Source organism: Botryllus schlosseri, chromosome 10 (genome assembly GCF_051294905.1).
Source record: "Botryllus schlosseri isolate E-star chromosome 10, Bs_hap1, whole genome shotgun sequence".
NCBI lineage: Eukaryota > Metazoa > Chordata > Ascidiacea > Stolidobranchia > Styelidae > Botryllus > Botryllus schlosseri.
In genome coordinates, this window is record NC_137245.1 from 7,762,043 (window position 1) to 7,781,345 (window position 19,303).

At 40.4% G+C, this 19,303-nt stretch overlaps 1 protein-coding gene across 1 annotated transcript; it reads right to left on the reverse strand.

Moving 5' to 3' along the window:
- Nucleotides 1–9,902: 9,902 nt before the first annotated feature.
- On the reverse strand, nt 9,903–18,534 carry LOC145448622 (uncharacterized). The gene is made up of 3 exons (XM_080327063.1): nt 18,387–18,534; nt 17,938–18,007; nt 9,903–10,375 (listed from the first exon to the last, which is right to left on the reverse strand). Exons 1-3 carry the CDS (start codon nt 18,478–18,480, stop codon nt 10,060–10,062), a joined length of 480 nt encoding a protein of 159 aa, XP_080183189.1. The 5' UTR covers nt 18,481–18,534; the 3' UTR covers nt 9,903–10,059.
- Nucleotides 18,535–19,303: the final 769 nt, after the last annotated feature.

The following is a 19,303-nucleotide window of genomic DNA, read 5'->3' on the forward strand; positions in this document are numbered from 1 at the left end:
AATGTGGGGCTCAGATTGCCGGACAAGAATATTAGGTGCCTATGACAATGGTAAATTTGACATCGGTTTAGGCCAACATGAAGCGGTCCTTTTGGGTCAAGTCTTCCTCACCGCCGAGCTTTTTGGCAGCACACTTCGCAGAGTCGCATTTCAGTCTAAACGTCACTATTAAGTCGTTGATGTGTCGTAACGCGATAATGGCTGACGCCGAAATGCCATATGCGTTTTTTAGCGGTAGCCTACCCATGTTAATAACAAGAGAGAATTACAATCGATGGCGCATTGCGCGAAGAAAATTTGAAAAAGTTTTATAACTATCTAAGGAATACTCCATAATTTATGGTAATTTACGAAATAATTTAAGGCCTCCTTCGAGCTCGTCCCTCCCAATTGGGAGGTTTGAGGTGCGATATTTACGGCCCTGGATTCCTACCCACATAGGAGTTGGACAAAATGAAACGGTTGGCGAATTAGTAAGAATGACTGCATCCATGCAGACGGCATTGAAGATCCAGTTGAGCGGTCGGTTCCAGAAGTAAAAACGCTCATAGCAGCAGAAAGTTGCGGAAAATTGACTTCAACTCGCCATGACGGGTCAGCATATCATATACAGTGCATCAGCACGTCTGAGCGTACGACACAAGCGAAAAATGACGTCGAAGCATCGTCCTGGAATACATAATTTTGGCTGCTGATGCTGTATCAATGATATTTATGTACATTCTATTTCAGCATTACGGGACGCGCATGTCAATTTAACACACCCCCGGTAGTTTGGAGGTGATGCATTGCGTCAGGGTCAAAAATCTGCCTTTGGCGATTGATCGAAACCGAATGTTGATCGTGCACGGAGTGTGTCAGAATCCCGCCGTGCCAGAATCCGGCCGATGGAGGAGTACTCGTTGATTAGAGCTACGAAACCAATGGATTGAATTGAGTGAGGACCTCAAAGGCCCTGTCGCGGGCAGAAATAAGTATCTAATCATTGACTAGTTAAGTCGTTTTCCGTATGCCTATACCCGTGTAGGGATAGGTCTTCGAAACCAGTAATCTCAGCTGTTCTCACTTGTCGCGGCTCCTAACTTTATCGATAGTGACCGAGGGATGTCATTTCTTTCCAGAGAAGTGAAGATCCTTCTTGCAAATAGGGGAATTGCGAGCAGCCATTCAGCGCCTTATCACCCGTCGGGAAACTCTCAATGCGAAAGAGTGAATCAAAAATATGGAGAACTGTAAAGCTTCAACTGGCATCGCAAAATCTGCGCGAAGATGACTGGGAAATGGTACTTCCTAATGATCTTCATTCTGTTCGTTCACTGCTGTGCACTGCAACTAACGTTACTTCGCACGGAAGGTTTTTCGCTTTCCCTCGTAAGTCGGCGTTCGGCCAATCTTTACCAGATTGGCTAGTTCACAGAGGTACTATTCTGCTATGAAAGCGCGTCAGAAACAAAGACGAGGCCTTGTGTGAGCCCGTGGATTTTATGGACGCAAGTTCGAAGTATGGCTCCGTTATCGCAATGGTATGGAATCGAAAGGTGAAAGATTTAGCCCTCTAACCGAGGAACCGCGATGACATCGAGTCGAAAGCCTGATCGGAACATGTTGAACCTGGCGAGACCGATCCCCGTGAGCAGCGAATAGCTGCTACCGTTCCAGAAGTCGCATTTGAGAAAGACAGCCCGCAGACGTCTAAACATAATGATAGTCCGCCTTTACGCAGATCGACTCGAATTTGTAAAGCTCCCGATCGTTTTCGCTACTGAGCCGATTGTCAATTCCTTGTACGTATCATGCGATTTCATTTTTAGGTGGGGAGATTGTGGTGAATTCTTGTATTCTGTTGTCTCGTCCTTCACATTTAGCTAACCAATCATTACGTGATTACCTATATATTCTCCTCGATATATTGTATCGCTCCCAATTTGTCGTTTCTTGGTACCTTACCCCATAGTTATATGGCGCAGAGCAGACATGGGGTGGTTATTAGGGCAAGTTTTTGTTGCACTAAAATCGCGAGAAAGTTGCACTCAATTTTTACAAAAGTTGCAGTAAAAAGTTGCATTTATAATTTTTGTTGAATTAGTAGGGTATGAGATACTCGAAAGGTTCCGTTGCCAAAATTACATTTCTCCCGGTACACGGCAAGTAAATTACGCAATGCAGGAATAATTTCCCCCGAAAAAGCCAAACAGCATAGCGATAACCTTCTTCTAAAACCAGTCAAATAACGCACCGCAAACCCCCTGGGTCCACAAACTTGACCCAAGCAGTTGCAGAAAAACTCACACTTGGCGACTTTAACAAAATCAGTAGCGTGAAAAAGATGACCCAGTGAAAATGTAACGAAGGAAAGTAAAGGACGTAGTTTATTTTTGTCCTTGATGTTTTCGCGGCATATACACCGACTCATGATACACATACTTACGATCTGTGCATATGCATACCATGAGTGCATGATGTGCCTATGCCGCTGGACAAGGAATGTACAGATATAGCCTTGTAGGGCGTTCTAAGTCTTGCACCACCCCTCCATGCTATCCCAGTAATGCCTGAGCGCCAAGCGGGGAAGACATGGACGCCAGTGTTATTATAATTAAGTCTTTGGTCTGATCCGGCCGGGGGTCGAACCCACGACCTACCGATCAACAAGCCGGCCGCTTTACCATTACGCTATCTTGATCGGATAATCGATAATTTTCGGTGGTGTCGCCTGGGCGTTCGTGAAATGGGAAACTATCTCAAATTTAAATGACAGAATCAATGATGTGATCTATTTACATATTGTTCGGGCACGGTCGTGCTTGGCAGCGGCAGTTAAATTTCTTGCTTGCAAGCCATTGTCTCATAGATAGTGAGGTGCGGCTAATCCATCATATAGCTCATTGTTATGCAACTCAAAGAGAATAGAACCATTCTAGAAATAGTTTATAACATGTTTTTAAATCACTCCTTTATGTTTTTATGCAATATTTGACAAAAGTTGCAGTGAAAATTGATATGGAAAATAGGGAAGAGTTGCAAAAAGTCGCACTATAAAATCTCTTCAAACAGCTTAAAGCATCATAGTACATCGATTCTGAGTATCTAGAAAGTTGTCGGAGGCTGTAAAAAAAATTTGCAGAAGTTGCAAAAACTCACCCTTGTGATTACTTCATGAATGTAATCGATTACGATTGCGATTACTTCTGAGCGACGCGATTACGATTACGATTACAATGGAAAAGTAATCAAGATCTCTCACGATTACATTCATTTTGCTAAGCTTGAACACATTACTCATATTGGAAGACAATATAACGATAACGATTTTCAAGGAGAAATTCGATAGCTTTATTGTCCTCTTTCATATAGATAGAATGACCAATTGGTAGAGGAGAAAATATAATTCCGTTGGGCAACAGTATAATTTTTTGGCTTTACAAACTGCTTTTTTGACAAACAAAGATCTCGCATCATGTTAGGTTAATATTGATTGAATAACCGAGAACAACATGGGGAGTACCTCATAGTCAATTACCTCACAGTCAATTCATGCGCAATATGGAAATAGAAAATCTACTATTTACCTCCTACCAAGTGAAATACTCAAGGGAAAATACAGTTATTTTGGGCTTTTTTTAGGGGTATGAGTATTTTCTAAACTAGAGGCAATCTGGCAAAACTAATGTGATATTTGTAATCAGCAACCTTGAAAACCCCCAAAACGACTCCTAGATGTTCTGCAAAGTTTTTATTGTTTTATTTTGTTGACCAGTGTTATAAGTAGGCCTATACCATGTGTATATTGATGTTTCGTAACTATGTTGGTACCTGTAAAAGTTGATTCAATTATATTTCGCACGTTCAGAGTCTAATCCGCAAGGATCAGATAGAACAAAGCAAGCAGGCCAACGGCTCATTAACGCCGAGTATCCCACATGCAGAGGACTCGCTCCAAAATAATTTTGCTAGTTCGACCTTTTCCGAAAACTTTTGCGCCAAAGAATTCAACCCGCATATCGGTTGCAATGATATGAGTCGGTTGACGATATCTGGTGCTACATCCTAAAAGTTACATTTTCTAGTCAGCGAGTTTTATAGTGTTGCGGCTATTACTAGTGTTGGGCACAATCGAGCATCCGAGTCGTATTAGTATGGGTGAAGTAGCTAGTTAGATGTTTACCTTTTATACGACTACAAAGAAAATGAGGCCAGTATTACAGATTACTTGGTATTTTTTTCGATCATTCCTATTTCATTGCACTTAAAGACAATGCTTTTGGATGATCAGGACTTCACATGAGCGTCATTTGGTCTAAAGTTGAGGTTACCGCACGTCTTCCTTAAGTAGGATTTGGCCTCCATTTTCAAGAAATGTCCTCCCTTCGCCCAAATGTCATCCTTTTTAGAATGGTCCACCTCTTCATTAGCTTAAAATACAAAAAAAGACAAATAATTACGCGCAATGCGGGCCCAAAGTGCGAGTGACGGGTATTTAGAGAGTCGAGTTCGAAAGACGGCTTTTTTTAGTCAACTCGTCTAATATAAGATATAAACCGGCATTTCGGCAGTTAAGTAGAAAAAACAACACTTTCTAGTCAACGCAATGACATTGGCGGTAATAATTTGAAAATTACCCGTCTTCTTGTCCGCTGTATTATCTTTTGCAGCCTGTAAAAAGTGTCCTACTTAACGGATCTCAAAATATGCTTACTTTACGTGACGTGTGAGTAGCCTGCTTCATGTGTTGCAGGCTGTGATGCGACCAATCGATATTTTAAGGCTTTCATGAAGGTAAATATTATCGACACTATAATTGTTGTTGATAAATTAGTGGAAAGGAGTCTCTCATTTTTTGACTCCAATGATTACAATTGATTCTCGATTTGGATTCGAGTGCTCGGATTGCCCCAAGCCCCAGTTGTTGCCTGCGATTGAAAATGCTGCACAGACATTTATGCTCTATGAAATGCTTTTTTTTTCGGCAGTAGTAACTAGATCAGGGGTCACCAACCTTTTTGTAACCAAGAGCTACTTCTTGGGTACGGATTGAAGCGGCGAGATACCATTCACTCCCGCCATTTACCCGTACCAGACTGAATTTCCACTTTTATATTCATAGCACTGGGCTGTAATCACATTGTGGGAAGACTTCTAAGACAGTCTTGTAAAATCAAAACATCCTAATTCGACTTGCTAGCCACAAACATTTTAAAGAAACCATAATTACTTCGCACCATGTTTGTATAAATTATGCGACAACAGTCAATTCAAATTTCAAATAAATTATGTCACACTTTGGAATGGACAGTGGACATCATGTTATCTGTTCCTATATCATTCCGTAGAAAGCCAGGCATTGCATGCTATCGACTAGTGCACTGTACCCTGATATGTAACTTGACACTGCAACTGTGAGTGATTCTTCCAGATATGCATCGGTGAGGTGTGTTCTGTGTTTGTTTTTGATGAAGTGCATGTCAGAAGAGGCTGGTTCACAACGATAAGTTGAAGCAAACCTGCTTGCAACCTTCATAGCTGCTGCGCATACACCACTGTACTTTTCGGTATTAACAAGGAATTAAAAGTTTGGTGCAGCCTGGTGGGCTATGATGCGGAGGTCATTTTGCAGTGTTACAATTTCCATCTCCAACTGTTCAGCATACAGGCTCTATGGATTACGTTATAGTGGACAGCAGCAACGATTACAGAAAGTTAGAAACAAGGTACTAAACTGCGTTGAGAGTACGAGAATCAAGCTGTGTAAAAAGATACAATACGTAATCGGCGTACAGACATTGAAAATCTGCTAGTGTTTCACGGCTATCTGGTACTGAATAGTGATGTTTTTTACTCCTTTGGCATTGTCCTGGACGTTGAGCCACCATAACGGAACCCAACCATTTCAAGTAGGGGAGATGTGGTACCGATGGATCACTGGGACCGGAAATACTTGAAAAATTCTCCATGATAATTCCATGATTGCACTCCGTGAATTTGTCTATAATTACATGCTGACAGAATCTTTCCTCACATGCAAAAAAATTCGACCTGCGTGAGTTATGGGGTCTGTGACGAATGATTTACGTTTTAGGCGGTGTAAAGTAAATTTGGATCGCCCTTTGCATTTTTCTATATCACCTTTCAGACTAACAAACCTGCCATAATTTTTGATGTGAAGTGTAGGGCTTGTATCAGGGTATATAATGACACATATTTTTTTAATCAATACCATCCACGAGTGGACTATTTTCAAGTCAATTACAATATTTATGGGGTGGGGGACCTATGGTACCATAGCCAAATCAAGCAAAATAGATGGAACAACTAATCACTTACCAACAGAAACTCGCCTACATATATATAGACTGTAAATCATAGTTACCTGTGGTGTTTTATCGCTATTACGAGGTATTTGAAAGTCAAAATGTCGATTTGCGGGTAATATGTATGTGGAATTAATTTTGTAAGTTTATGCGTAAATCAAAACATGATTTTATGCCAACATTTGAATTGATATAATCTATTTTATTCTTGAAGGTCGCGACGAAACATTCTTCATTAACTTGCTGTAAGTTTAGCTTATAGTACACAACAAAACAAGTTAAGAAGTTTGAGTTTTTGAGCGTATGTCTCATAGGTCCCATGGTCGTGTTCCTTTGGACCCACCGGGTAGGGACCGATGACACGTTCGAGCAACAAATTTTAAACGTTTATAAATATTTTTTGAAAAGGCGGATATTCATGTAAATGTCCGCGATAGGTAGAGCTTGTATCGAAGTGTTGAGAAAGCAAAAGATTTGCTATTCTCGGCTGAAGATTTGAGGGCCAGAGATCATTTTGCAATTTTTTATCCATGGGTACCACATCTCCCCTAGATGGCATTCCGTAATGTTGCCTGTGTGTATTGGCAGCGCGACGTATCCTCAGTATTGTGATTCCATTGCATGTTGGTATATTACTAATTGCAATATAATTTTTCCCTGTGGGATGGTATTTATGTCTTGTCAGGTTCAGATTGCCTAGACAGGGACATTCGGCACCGGTCATTTAAGCGCCTATGGACAATTAAACCTATATGTATTTGTTTTTTTATATATAACGAAGTTTTCGGTCAGCATAAGGGCAGTCCTTTTCGGCCAAGATGTGTCGCTGCCAATCGTTCTGGCACACTTCTTGGAGTCGCATGTTACATGGCGTAAAACTTTATATGTCTTGGTGCGTCGTGGCGCGGTAATGGCCAACGCCGATATGCCCATTTCTATAAATCTTGCGTAATTTTTCTTGGAGAAAGAGTACAACAGTACCCAATAATCAAGATATTTGGCAACGTGAAACCGCTCGTAGCGCGAAAATATTTCAAAAAAGTTGTATACATTTAAAAAAAATACTCTAAAATTTATGCTAATTCACAAAATAATTTGGCCCCCTTCGAGCTCGCCCCCCCCCCAATTGGGGGGTTTAGGGTGCGGCTGTTACGGCCCTGTACACTGGTACCGACAAGATAGCATAGTATCCTTCTAGGTCGGTGCGATTGGGGTTTAATTGCTGGCCGTGTCAGACCATGTTTGTATTTCGGGCACTTTCAGATCGAGTGGATAGAATAATGGTGCTGTCAACTCGATAACCTTACAGCTCCTTCGCACATCCACATCCATCCACTGCTGTTCCTAATGAAACCAATCGTTTTTCTGAACGCAACGTTATCATCTGATCGTTGCAAGACCGGCCATCATTATCGATGTCAAGATATTCGTCATACTGTAAAATGACGCGAGTCCACTACCAGGAGACTGATGTGACACCTTTCAAAGTCGACGACATTGGCCCATCAGGAGCATTCCGTTTTATAGGGGAATATAGACACTATCACTCAGAACTCACGATCAGATACATTTTGAAGAATAGTGGCAATCTCCGATTTCGTCCAATAATAAAAATTGCCGTGAAGCTAGATACACTTCCATAAGTAGACCGTCACTTCAGAAAGTGATTATTGCAGGGTTGTAATGACTCGAGTCATGACTCGACTCGAGTCCGACTCGAATGAGGATTTTCTGACGACTCGAGTCCGACTCGAGTCCTTTTCTCAAAATACGAAAATGACTCAACTCGACTCAAGTCAATCTGTGCATTGACTCGACTTGAACTCGAGTAATTGCGCCTGACCCGAGACTCAGACGGCCAAGACTGAAATTTCATTGTAATTTCAAAGAATAGTAACGCAACCACCCTATTGGTATTTCGTCTATTGGTACTAGTACTTGAAAATGCGACCAGAAACTGCTAAAATTGAGGAAACTTAGTATCTTATAATGCGAACCATTTGATATCACCAAACACAGTTATAAAAGTAGGTTTAACAAGACTTTAACTGGAAACTGAGCAGTCGAAACAATGACTTGGACTCGGACTCGAGTCATAATACCATAACTCGGACTCGAACCTCTGATCGATGACTTTGACTCGGACTTGACTCGGTGGTGAATTGAAAATGACTCGACTTGACTTGAGTCAAAACTATAAAACTGATATTGACTTGTGACTCGGAGCCTTGTGACTTGGTTACAACCCTGGAATATAGTCCGTCACCATTTCATTGAGGAACCCGTAACAAATGAGAAATATGGCACCATAATGTTATTCATTATTTATGGTATCGTCTCTATCCCAACTCGATCCTGGGGTGATTCTACATGTAAAGGTGGAACACTTGTAAGAAGCACTACTTCTAGGAAAGCTTGTAATATAATGTTTTGACGTAATAGGCAGTGGTTCTTAACCGTTCGTCTGCGGAACATTTCTTAACGGTCCTCTGAATATATTAGAGTTTTATACCTCAATTCCAAAAAATACTAGGAGTTGGAGGCTTGTCAATCGAATGCAGAATTAAAACATCAAATTTTTACTGTCGTAATACAGAGCTCGTGGTATATTTTGGTCGTACGTAACAATGGTGCAAGTGTTGTACAAAACTGTTTAATAGTAGCTTAGAATTCGGTTGGGACAAGTTATATGTAAAAGCTACAGAGATTTTTAAACAAAATTCTGCGAGCTTCGCCTTTTGATATGCCATTTGAACGACAATCAATATCTAGCATAAAAAAGCAGTATTGAATGAAGTTTGAAATATTACATTAGAACTGCACACAATTATCATAATTCAATTTAGGGTATTTTTGATTTGTGAAGATTCACCGGTCCACAAGACGTTGTTGTTGGTGGTATTTATGGTGTTTGTCGACTACTATGGTCCTTTACACTAGGCAAATTCTTTTTATTTTTATTGCGTAGCTGACTACTTGTAGCACGGCCCACTTCTAGGCGTTTAAAAGACACCGCTTACCCGGATGGTATGGCGAGTAGGAGCTTATATAAACCTCCAACACTTAGATATGAATTCTGGAGTCGACCTCGGTCGGACTCGAACCCGCAATGCCATCGGTGTTGCAGCAGTGGATTAAACCACTACACTACTCTATCTCGCCATAAGACGTGTTTTGAAGTTTTACCGGTCCGCGTTCTCTTTTTTTGTTGTTCTCTGTTATTGATCGACTGCTATTTGTTATACATGCACCATCATTAGGCCTACGCCATCAAGACTGCAGCTGACTTGAAGTCCACGCCTCTTAAATGTGCTTGTATCGATGACATTGTCTCTTTTAAATATTAGTGCCATCTTGAATTTAACGAAATACTATTATTTCAAATATTAGTCTGAATTTTCTATTGTCACAGCATTGCATATATATTGACCGCGTAAATGACCTTAATTTGGTGAAAAGTGTCTTATGAATCAGACAATTTAATCATAGAACAAGTTTAATTTCAGAAACTATCTCTAGCTGCCCCAGTATCTACTCTTGAAATATGATAGTAGTTGCCTGCCACTGGTGTCCTAGGAATTGAATATGCATTGCTGCTTGCTGTTAGAACATTGTTGTTACCAATTGGTGCTCAGCACAATAATTTGAGAAGTCTCCACCCTCCAATGTAATATAAAAATTTAAATGCGTGCTAATATAATTATATGGAACTTGTGGGATTTCAATCTTCGTTCGGTTGCATCAATCTTCTCTATTCGCGCGCCATCGATTCGCCCATCGCTCCTGGTACTATCTCATTGTGGTCCTGAACGATCGCGCAAAACGTGCACCAGCAGTGCGTGCAGAAGTCACCTATCACGCTCCCATTAATCCCTTTCTCGGCCCGTACTTTTCCACGAATCACCCCACCGAGAATGCATGGAAGAAATAAGTACCCCAATCCGCAACCGACGCAGCTGGACCCGACTTCTCCGGCGGTCTTGCCAAAGGTGTAACATGGACAAAAGAAGGTCAGTATACAAACCCCGCAATTGTCGCAACATCCACAGAGCGCATGCTTAAATTGCCTGTAATATGTTGTAACGTATCAGCGATATACCTCGCAGATTTTGACAGCCAGAAAATTTTCAGCTTTTCTCAAATAGATCAAAATTAGAACAATAGCTGCACATTTAAAAAAAAAATTAGATCGTAATTACAGTACGCAAAAAGACGTCTAACTATTGAACTAAATTCCGCGTTCGGTTTAGAAATGAATATAACGAACATATAGGCTATAGTAGTTCAGTTCATATCCAAATTAGAGACATGAGAATGATAAATGTCAGTACGCAATGCGTGTCTCATTTCGCATAATACAGTTTTCGTGTAGCATTGTCAGGAAAACCATAAATTAGATTAAATTCGTAATTAGAGCGTAGAAACATTTCACAAATTAGATTAGAATTAGATTACTGGCATTCTGCTCTAATTAGTATAATTCAATGGTTGTCAAACTTTTCGACCTCATGGCACCATCTCAAAGGGAAAATAGTAGGGATGGTGTGAACGTGACATTAACGTTCACGTTCCGTGTGTGAAACTCGGAAATTTAAAGGTTCACGTTCACAAAAGGCCTTTGGTAGGTTCTGCACTGTGAACTTTTTTCGTACATTACAAGTTTTCACGGCATTATAACATCTTTGGTTTAAATTCTTTGCATATCAACTTCGGACCACTCTACATGCATATCGCTGGTAGCATAAAAGAGAATCAACGCTAATAGAGCATGCACCTTGCCAATCTCAAAAATTTTACTTGCTTTGTTACAAAAGTTTTCTCGAAATATTCAGCTTTACGTTTGTGATTATTTAGTGACTCTCTGCTGTGAGCTGGACCCGCAATCACACAACATCAAAAATGAAATATATGCTACATGTAGGTAGTCAGCAAATGATGCTTATTCTACCAATCAATGAAATTGATATAAAGAATGCATCGTTGGTTAATGTAAAAAATCTAGTAGTCGTACGGGTTCCATCTTGATTTGATATGTTTATTGTATCATAAAAACAAAATCCGTGTGATTGGGGTGTTGGCTATACTGTATACGTTGTTTATGGGGTAATGTCGGTAGCAAGTATAGAAACCCGTTTTACATTCTTCTCAATATCAATTTAGCAAGAGCCAGACGCCGAATATATTGTCCGGTATGGCCTAGAGAATTGAGGCGTAAGCTTATAATCCCGTACAAGTCGTTGCAGTTGTTGGTAAAGCGACAAATGATATTGATTTTATGGGGTTATTAAAGCATTTGAATGCTCCAGTTGATAGCCTACATTTGGTGACGTTAAAAAAGTCAAGACCTGTACCTCAGCATTGTAGCATAATGTCGTCAGTTTGTCTAAAAAACGATGCAGATCAAATTTGAATCCATTTCAACCGGTAGTCACGGAGTTCCTACAATTTGAAAATTTTTAATTTATCAAAAATTATTATTATTGCATTATTTTTATATTATTTATTATTTTTCAAATTTCACTGTCCACTCCATGAAATTGTTATGTCGTCTAAATAAATGACGCATAAATTTTTGGCTAAATTACAACTCGTAGAAGCGCAGTTATTGCAGTTGGAAGCTTTGGATTTGAAAATAATAGCATTTACGGTGGGCAATGTGGAGTGTTGGAGGTAGGGCTGCATAAACAAACGGTGTTTGAAAAACACTTTGTTTAGAACTTAAAACAAAGGCCTTCTAAAAAAATGCGCTTTTTTTAGTTGTAAAATTATGCCATAATCGTGAAAATAGCTTCCAAAAAAGATGTTGTATGAGCTTACGGACAATTACCAACCAATATAGCCGACGTATATCGATATGGGATGGTTGGAACTCTCACAATAGTCGACTCAACATTAATAGTGCAGATATTTCGTCAAATGAGCTATATTTACCCTATATTTATAATTGTCAATGTCAATTCAGTATGACGTCACAATTGAATATTCTTGACGTCATGACTTGAAAAAAAAAACAATAAAAAAAGTGAAAAAACCGTTTTAAATTACGGCCTTGTTTTAAACATGTTTGACATGTTTGTTTTAAATTGATTTTTGTTTTAAATGCAACCCTAGTTGGAGGGTTATCTAGGCTATCTGGGCATACACGGTGTCGTACAAAAAGTCTGGAGCGAAAGTGGTCCCAGTATAAATTGGCATATCATGAATCATAATAAGCAATATAGGTCTGGTGTAGAATGACCAAAGAAATCGCAGATTTGGCAAGATGATGACTAAGAAAATAATAGAAAAAGGTCATCAACCTGCGTCGTCACTGTTCAGTGTTCAGCCCCCGTCCTGAAGGGGGTGACTAAAAACAATGTCAACGCCTTCGAATAAACCTCATCATCACGGCCCAATTGTCCGAGAGATGATCTTTTGTTTAGATACCACCTTCTCAAATGCTACTATACATGTGGATAAGTTGACGTACCACCACCATTGACCGAGGAGGCCCTGATTTAATTGTGGGCAGTAGATAAGATCCATCGCGTTGGAGCTTTATCAGAGATCATCCTCTCCTACTTCGCTGCTCATGGTGTCTAGACTCTAGAGCAGCGGTCACAAACTCCAATGGGCTCGCGGGACAAGTTCCTAGTTTTTAATGACGCCGCGGGCCGCAGCACCTATGATAGGGATATTCGATGTATTTCCAAGCAGGCCTTATGTGACGGGACCTCGCAGACTGGCATTCCACACATATCGTCAAATGTGATTTACCATTATGAATGCACACATGACACGAAAAAAAAATCGCATTTTTCAATATTCGAATATAATTGTTGTTGTACTTGGCATAGTTTCTCGAAATAATTAGTTATAGACACCATATGCGAGAGTACAAATGCATCACTACATCGTAAAAGATGTCGCGGTATAATTTGCAGCTCGCGGACATTTGACGTGCAAAAATTATAGGATATTTTAGAATATAACAAAGATTGATCTGATATCAGAGCATTGGATCAGTACAGTCTACTTTGCGTTTTGGGCATACTGCTGATAACTAGGCTATTGATCATGTCATTACCAAAGTCAAATTAAATCTGCGTACGAACATTGGCATTAGAGTGAGGGGGATGCGAGATTAAGAAACCGTATTTGGTCGTTTCAACATCCTGATATCTGTTCATTGCATCGCATTGAACATTGTGTATAAATGGGGTAAAATAATGGAACAACCGATTATGCCCCACTCATAATTTGGATTCCCTAATTTTTGGTATACGGCTATACCTGGTTTACCTCATTTTCTCGCGGCACCCCTGAGCAGTCCAATCGGCACACATGCGTGTCGCCCCACAATGGTTGAGAACCAATGGTCTAATTAGACCACTATAATTTTATACTCTGATATCGTGAGTGGCAAGGCTATAACCAGGGCTTTGGAACAGTCGTAAATTTTTAACTGCTCCAGCTCCTGCTCCGGAGCTCTCATCTATCATAAGGTAGCTCCGGCTCCAGCTCCGGAGCTCACTTGATACTACTGCTCCGGATCCAGCTCCGGGTCCGCTAACTATTGAATGGTTCAGTCAGTAGTCGGTAAGAACGGCTGCAGCCGTCGCACAGGATCATCATTTTGAGTGGGTATGCGAAGTCCTGTCACGTGATAATTACCCCTGGTCGTCTGTCGATGACGTCAAGAGAACGTATTTTACTCCATGCTATTGCTCTGTGTGTACCAGAGTTGGATCAATTACAATATTTTAATTATATTACAATTACTTCCTTGCATGTTTCTATTACATTACAATTACAATCACTCAATGCTAAAAATATCAAATTACAATTACAATTACAATGACTGTTAAACAAGTTAATAATTACAATTACAATTACAAATACAAATTATTTTTAAAGAGGTAATTGATTCAGTAAAGAGGTGTTCTTTGACAGCCGTAGCGACGTAATTAGCAAACATCTCAAGCTCTTCATGTTTCATTCCTGATATGTAGAATACCCTTTAATTAAAAAAAAACTCGAACGTATTGAACTATTCCTAATCAGGAGTACTGAAAACTTCAAGCACAGAAAAAATTTTCAAGCGACTGTTAAGAACCAAAGGTTTGAGCGACTAACAGCGAATAGGCTACAGGACAGTCAATGAAATGTAATCAAACGATTATGCTACTCAGAGCTGAGTCAGGATAATGAAATGTAACTGGTAAGGCGTCAGCAATAAGGATAATACCGAAGGTCGTAAAATTAAAATAAATGCAAAAGGAAAGAACCTCCTGATAACTAAGAATTACAATATTTTGGTTCGCATTTACATTTTCACTTGCTCAGAAACTGTTAGATTGCATTTGATGAATATTAGGGTGCGAAAAGTTTCTGGCCCAGTAAATTTGGCCAAGATTGGAGGTAAGATTGGGATAAAATCTCTACAAATGCGTGATCAAGTTTGATGAAGCCTTGGTTGGAAACTTGAATATTTTTGCTGTTGTTGCAACAAGCCTCGGTACTGGTCAGAGATTGAAAGAAACTTTGACCGTTGTGTAGGAAATGGTTCAGCACAGGTTTCAGAAGAGTTTATTTGCTGTTCATCCATTTTTGAAATATTAATATTTAGTTTACCCCACTGGTTCTCTAACTTTTTTAGAAACGCCCCGCTTTGTGACAGTGAATATCTCGTGCCCCCTTATCGTCATAGCACACAATGAAACCAGAAAGTTAGCAATCCTTACATATAGTTTGATGGTATGGAAGGTTATGACTGTTGCTGTGAGAATTCTCCGATACGAAATTTAGACTATACGCCGAGCAACAACCATAAAACGGAGGTGAATCGGGCCAAGCGCGGAAAGGATTTCAGTTCACTGCAGCGTCGCGCCCCGTTCAGATGCTTTCACGCCACCCAAGGGGGCACGCCTCCAGTTTGAGAACCACTTGTTTAGCCTATATTGTAATTCACAAATTTTTCTGTTGCTACTGAAGTATGGGAAACAGTTTAGCGTGACTGAATTATCTAGTTATAACGCAGCACGCATAGAACATCGATGTAAATAGGCTAATTATTACATGAGGTGACTGTTTACTAAGGCCTCGAGGCCCATCATCGTCATCCTGGTTCGTACCGGATTTTCACTGGTGCGACGAATAAATGATTGATTAAATGATTATTTTATGTTGTGATTGTCAGTTTTCCATGAAAATGTAATTGAGATTGTAATTGAGAAATTTTTTTATAAAATTATAATTGCAATTACAATTACACAAAATAGAAATGCTTCAATTACAATTGCAATTACAATTAGATGAAAAAATGTAACGTATTACTTTCAGCTCAATTACAAATTACAATTGATCCAACTCTGGTGTGTACTGTGTACAGCAGTAAAACAATTATTTGGCATTTTAATACCTGCACTGCACTCGTTAATATCAATTCAAGTCCTACCGCGAATTTAATCTGGTGCAATTATTATTCAAGTGTATTAACTGCAGCAAGAGCAATATGAGCGCATGTTGCTACCTTATTATTACACATCCGCTTTCTACCAAAGAGCCAACGGTATGAAATTCGATATTGTAGCGCTCGTTGGCAGTCCGTCCGGTGTCTATAAAGTTTACTAGAACATAGAAGGTGCCCCTTCAAGCGATTCGAATAAACACAGAATTAGTGTCTGAATCTGGTGTTGCATAACCATTTGCCAATAACGCTATGCACTGTACAGTGTACATTGTACAACTGCACAATGCACTGTGTCAGTAATAAATAGAACTACATGCTCAAAAGTGGCATACTGACTGAAAAGCTTTTAGCGAATAAATTACCAATATGAAATTATTGTTTCGCGTTATTCAAAAGTGACATTGCGTGACAATTCAATATTGATTGATTGATTGATTGATTTGATTGAAAAGCTATCACCAACGAACGTTAATTTGGTCGTCTAATTCAGAGAGGAGAATGTGTTTCGCGGCGTGTGCGCGTCCAAATCGACATGTGCAGCAAGGTCATATTTTAGTGTTACCATTTTTTGGAAATCTGAAAAGAGGACACTTTTTCAATATTTCCAGACTTGCAATGCCGGAGGAAAATCCTGAAAAAATGGCGAATTTCTCCCACGTCGTGGTCGGTTGACTTTAAAAAGGGTCAACTTTCCGCCACAACTTACGAATTACGCTTTTACTTTCACGTTATCCATTGGTTGACTAAAAAAAGGTAAGCTTTCCGGCTCAGCTACCGAAATAGCCGCCGGAGCGTTACTCCAGTACTGATCGAATTTTGCCCTGTATTTAACCATAACTCTCAAAAAAGAGGACCGAAACGTATGGTACGTATGTTAACCCTGTAATATTCTTGTGCTCTGGCCTCGCCTATCTATTCGTGCGATTAAATTGTGATCTTTCGTTTTGGAACCGCAGAGATGGTATTCTTTTTCGCCTGCACCATCGAGATGCTTTGACGACGGAGATGCGATACGGCCTTTATAGTAAGGTCATCTAGTCTGCACCCCCGGTTTTTTCTCCTCCATGCTATTCGTGATTGCAGAGCGCCTAGCCGGATAGCCACGGATACCAGTTTTCGAGTCTCTGGTCTGACCCGGCTGGGGATCGAACCCACGACCTACCGAACGAGAAGCCGGACGCACAACCATTGCACTATCTCGCTCGGTACAATTGACCACTGGTCATGTGCGGTTATGACGAATAACTCAATATAGTAGTTACGGAGTAAGATGCAGCATATCTAGACCCCCAGGTTTGGCGCCTAATGTATGAACATGGTTGGAAAAAGGTGGTGCCAACGAAGCAACAATTCTTAATTTGCTGAACGATTACCGCACAATTATTTCTATTCAGCCAAAAGTAGTAGCATAGAATCTTATGGAATACATCGGAGCCGCAGCTACATTTCAAACAACCGGCTCCAGCTCCGGCTCCGGCCCCACTTGAATGTTATGCAGAGCTCCGGCTCCTGCTCCGGTTCCGCTGTAAATGCACGGCTCCGGGGCTCCCGCTCCTTGCTCCGGCTCCGAATCCAAAGTCCCGACTATAACACAATGACCGCTCCTTGCCCCGGCTCCGAATCCAAAGCCCCGGCTATAACACAATGACCGTCATGCCTTATTTACATCCAAATTTGGTTAGGTCAAGGTCGTATCGACTCGAATCTGGCCCAAATCCCAAATTCCTACTTTGGCAAATCGAAATCATTGCTCATCTCTTTCACCGACAAGATAGCGTAATGGTGAAGCGTCCGCCTTCTTGGTCGGGAGGTCGTGGGTTCGATCCTCGGCGGGTCAGACCAGAGACCTGATTAGTAACACTGATATTCATGACTTCCCTGGCGCTCATGCATAACTGGGATAGCATGTAGGGGTGGTGCATGACTTAGAAAGCCGTCAAGGCTATATCTGCACTTACTTGTCCAGCGGCATTTGCATATCATGCACACATGGTATGCATATATACAGATCGTGTGTATGTGTATCATGAGTCGGTGTATATGCCGCAAAAACATCAAGTACAAAAATAAACTATACGTCCTTTCCTTCATTCCAGTTGGACATGGCCTATGACTAGAACGTGGAGACTATAGGTCGCGCAATGAATATAAAAGTATGCAGTTAGCATTCTAACCCACCGCGATGGTTGATGTTGCTGCTGCGGAGCCATCACCACGACCATTGGTTGGTTCCCAGGCTGTTGAGGTACTGCAAAATAGTCAGTGTTAATACAGGCGAGCTCTGTGTCATAGGAATCGGAATATCCAACTGCCTAAAAAAAGGAGTATCGAACTCGAAATTGGTCAAGGTTCACCTCGCCATAGATATCCTCAATGTTGACGATTAAATTGGTAACGAAATGGCTGCTGGCACAACCCAGTGCGGAGACCTTTAACTGTAGCAAACTAGATGCGAGTGTACTTTTACTAGATATTTTTATTCCACCCGCATATTTACTTACTTACTTTCGTCGTCGATTTAAAATATTTCTGTCTTTTCAAAACACCAACGGAATTGCGATACCATGATAACTTATGAACAATAATAATAAAATGGACTAGGCTGAGTCCACGAATCAATCACCCACCTTGTATTTGTGAAAATTGCATGGCCTGCCCTTGTGGATACTGCGGACCATTCCCCTTTGGATATTGTTCTGGATACGGCGGGTTGTAAGACATGGTAGGCCTATACCTTTCGCTAATTTATTACTGTTTTTAGTTTAACGATTCAGATTCAATTTGGCGGGTATATATTCGGTGACATTGAATGATTACCATTCCATAGTCAAGGGGTTCCCGACGGAGGGGTTGCTACCCCAATGTAGTTGTTTGCCTATTTTCTAGGGTCGCGTAGACGAAAATTAATTACCAATTACTATTACAAGAATGACAATTGAGCGGATGCTATCGGCGGTTCATATCTGATAATTGTAGTTCATTTTTCACAATAGAACGACCTCTGAAGAATGCGCACCAAGCAAACAAGATATCAGTTCAGTCGAGCATCATTTTAAAGCGCCACCTAATAATACGTAAGGTTGCTGTCTGACCATCGCTATGAAGATAAGTGCCGACAGCATAGAAATCATTAGGACGGTGATTTATCAATCCAAGTAGACTACAAGTGACGAAGGAGTGTTATGTGTTTCCAGTGGGGATGATTGGAACCCCCGAAAGGTTTTGGTTCTTGTGAATCCTGAATTTCCGTTAAGTATAATCGATTATTATATAGTATAACTAGCGTCGAATATAATATAAGTCAAATATAATACTACGATGCTGAAGCACAATTTTCAAACGTCACCTAAATGTATAAACTGGAACAATCAAATGCTATATTAATTCCACAAAATCAATATCTTCCGTTGCTTTGTCAACAATATCAAAGAGGACTCGGGCTCGACCGGAGAAATGTGTTCTTAAGAGTTAAACACAAATTTCCATAGACTACTTGAGGCAGATATCATCTGAAAAAGAAGTTATACACTATCCAACACCCCAA

What these genes read in the sequence shown, in the direction of transcription:
- LOC145448622 (XM_080327063.1), bottom strand. Translation starts at nt 18,480, where the DNA reads ATGTCTTACAACCCGCCGTATCCAGAACAATATCCAAAGGGGAATGGT. An exon ending in GCAATTTTCACAAATACAAG is followed by an intron (nt 18,008 to 18,386) that starts GTGGGTGATTGA and finishes ACTATTTTGCAG; the next exon opens with TACCTCAACAGCCTGGGAAC. An exon ending in CAGCAACATCAACCATCGCG is followed by an intron (nt 10,376 to 17,937) that starts GTGGGTTAGAAT and finishes AACATATTACAG; the next exon opens with GCAATTTAAGCATGCGCTCT.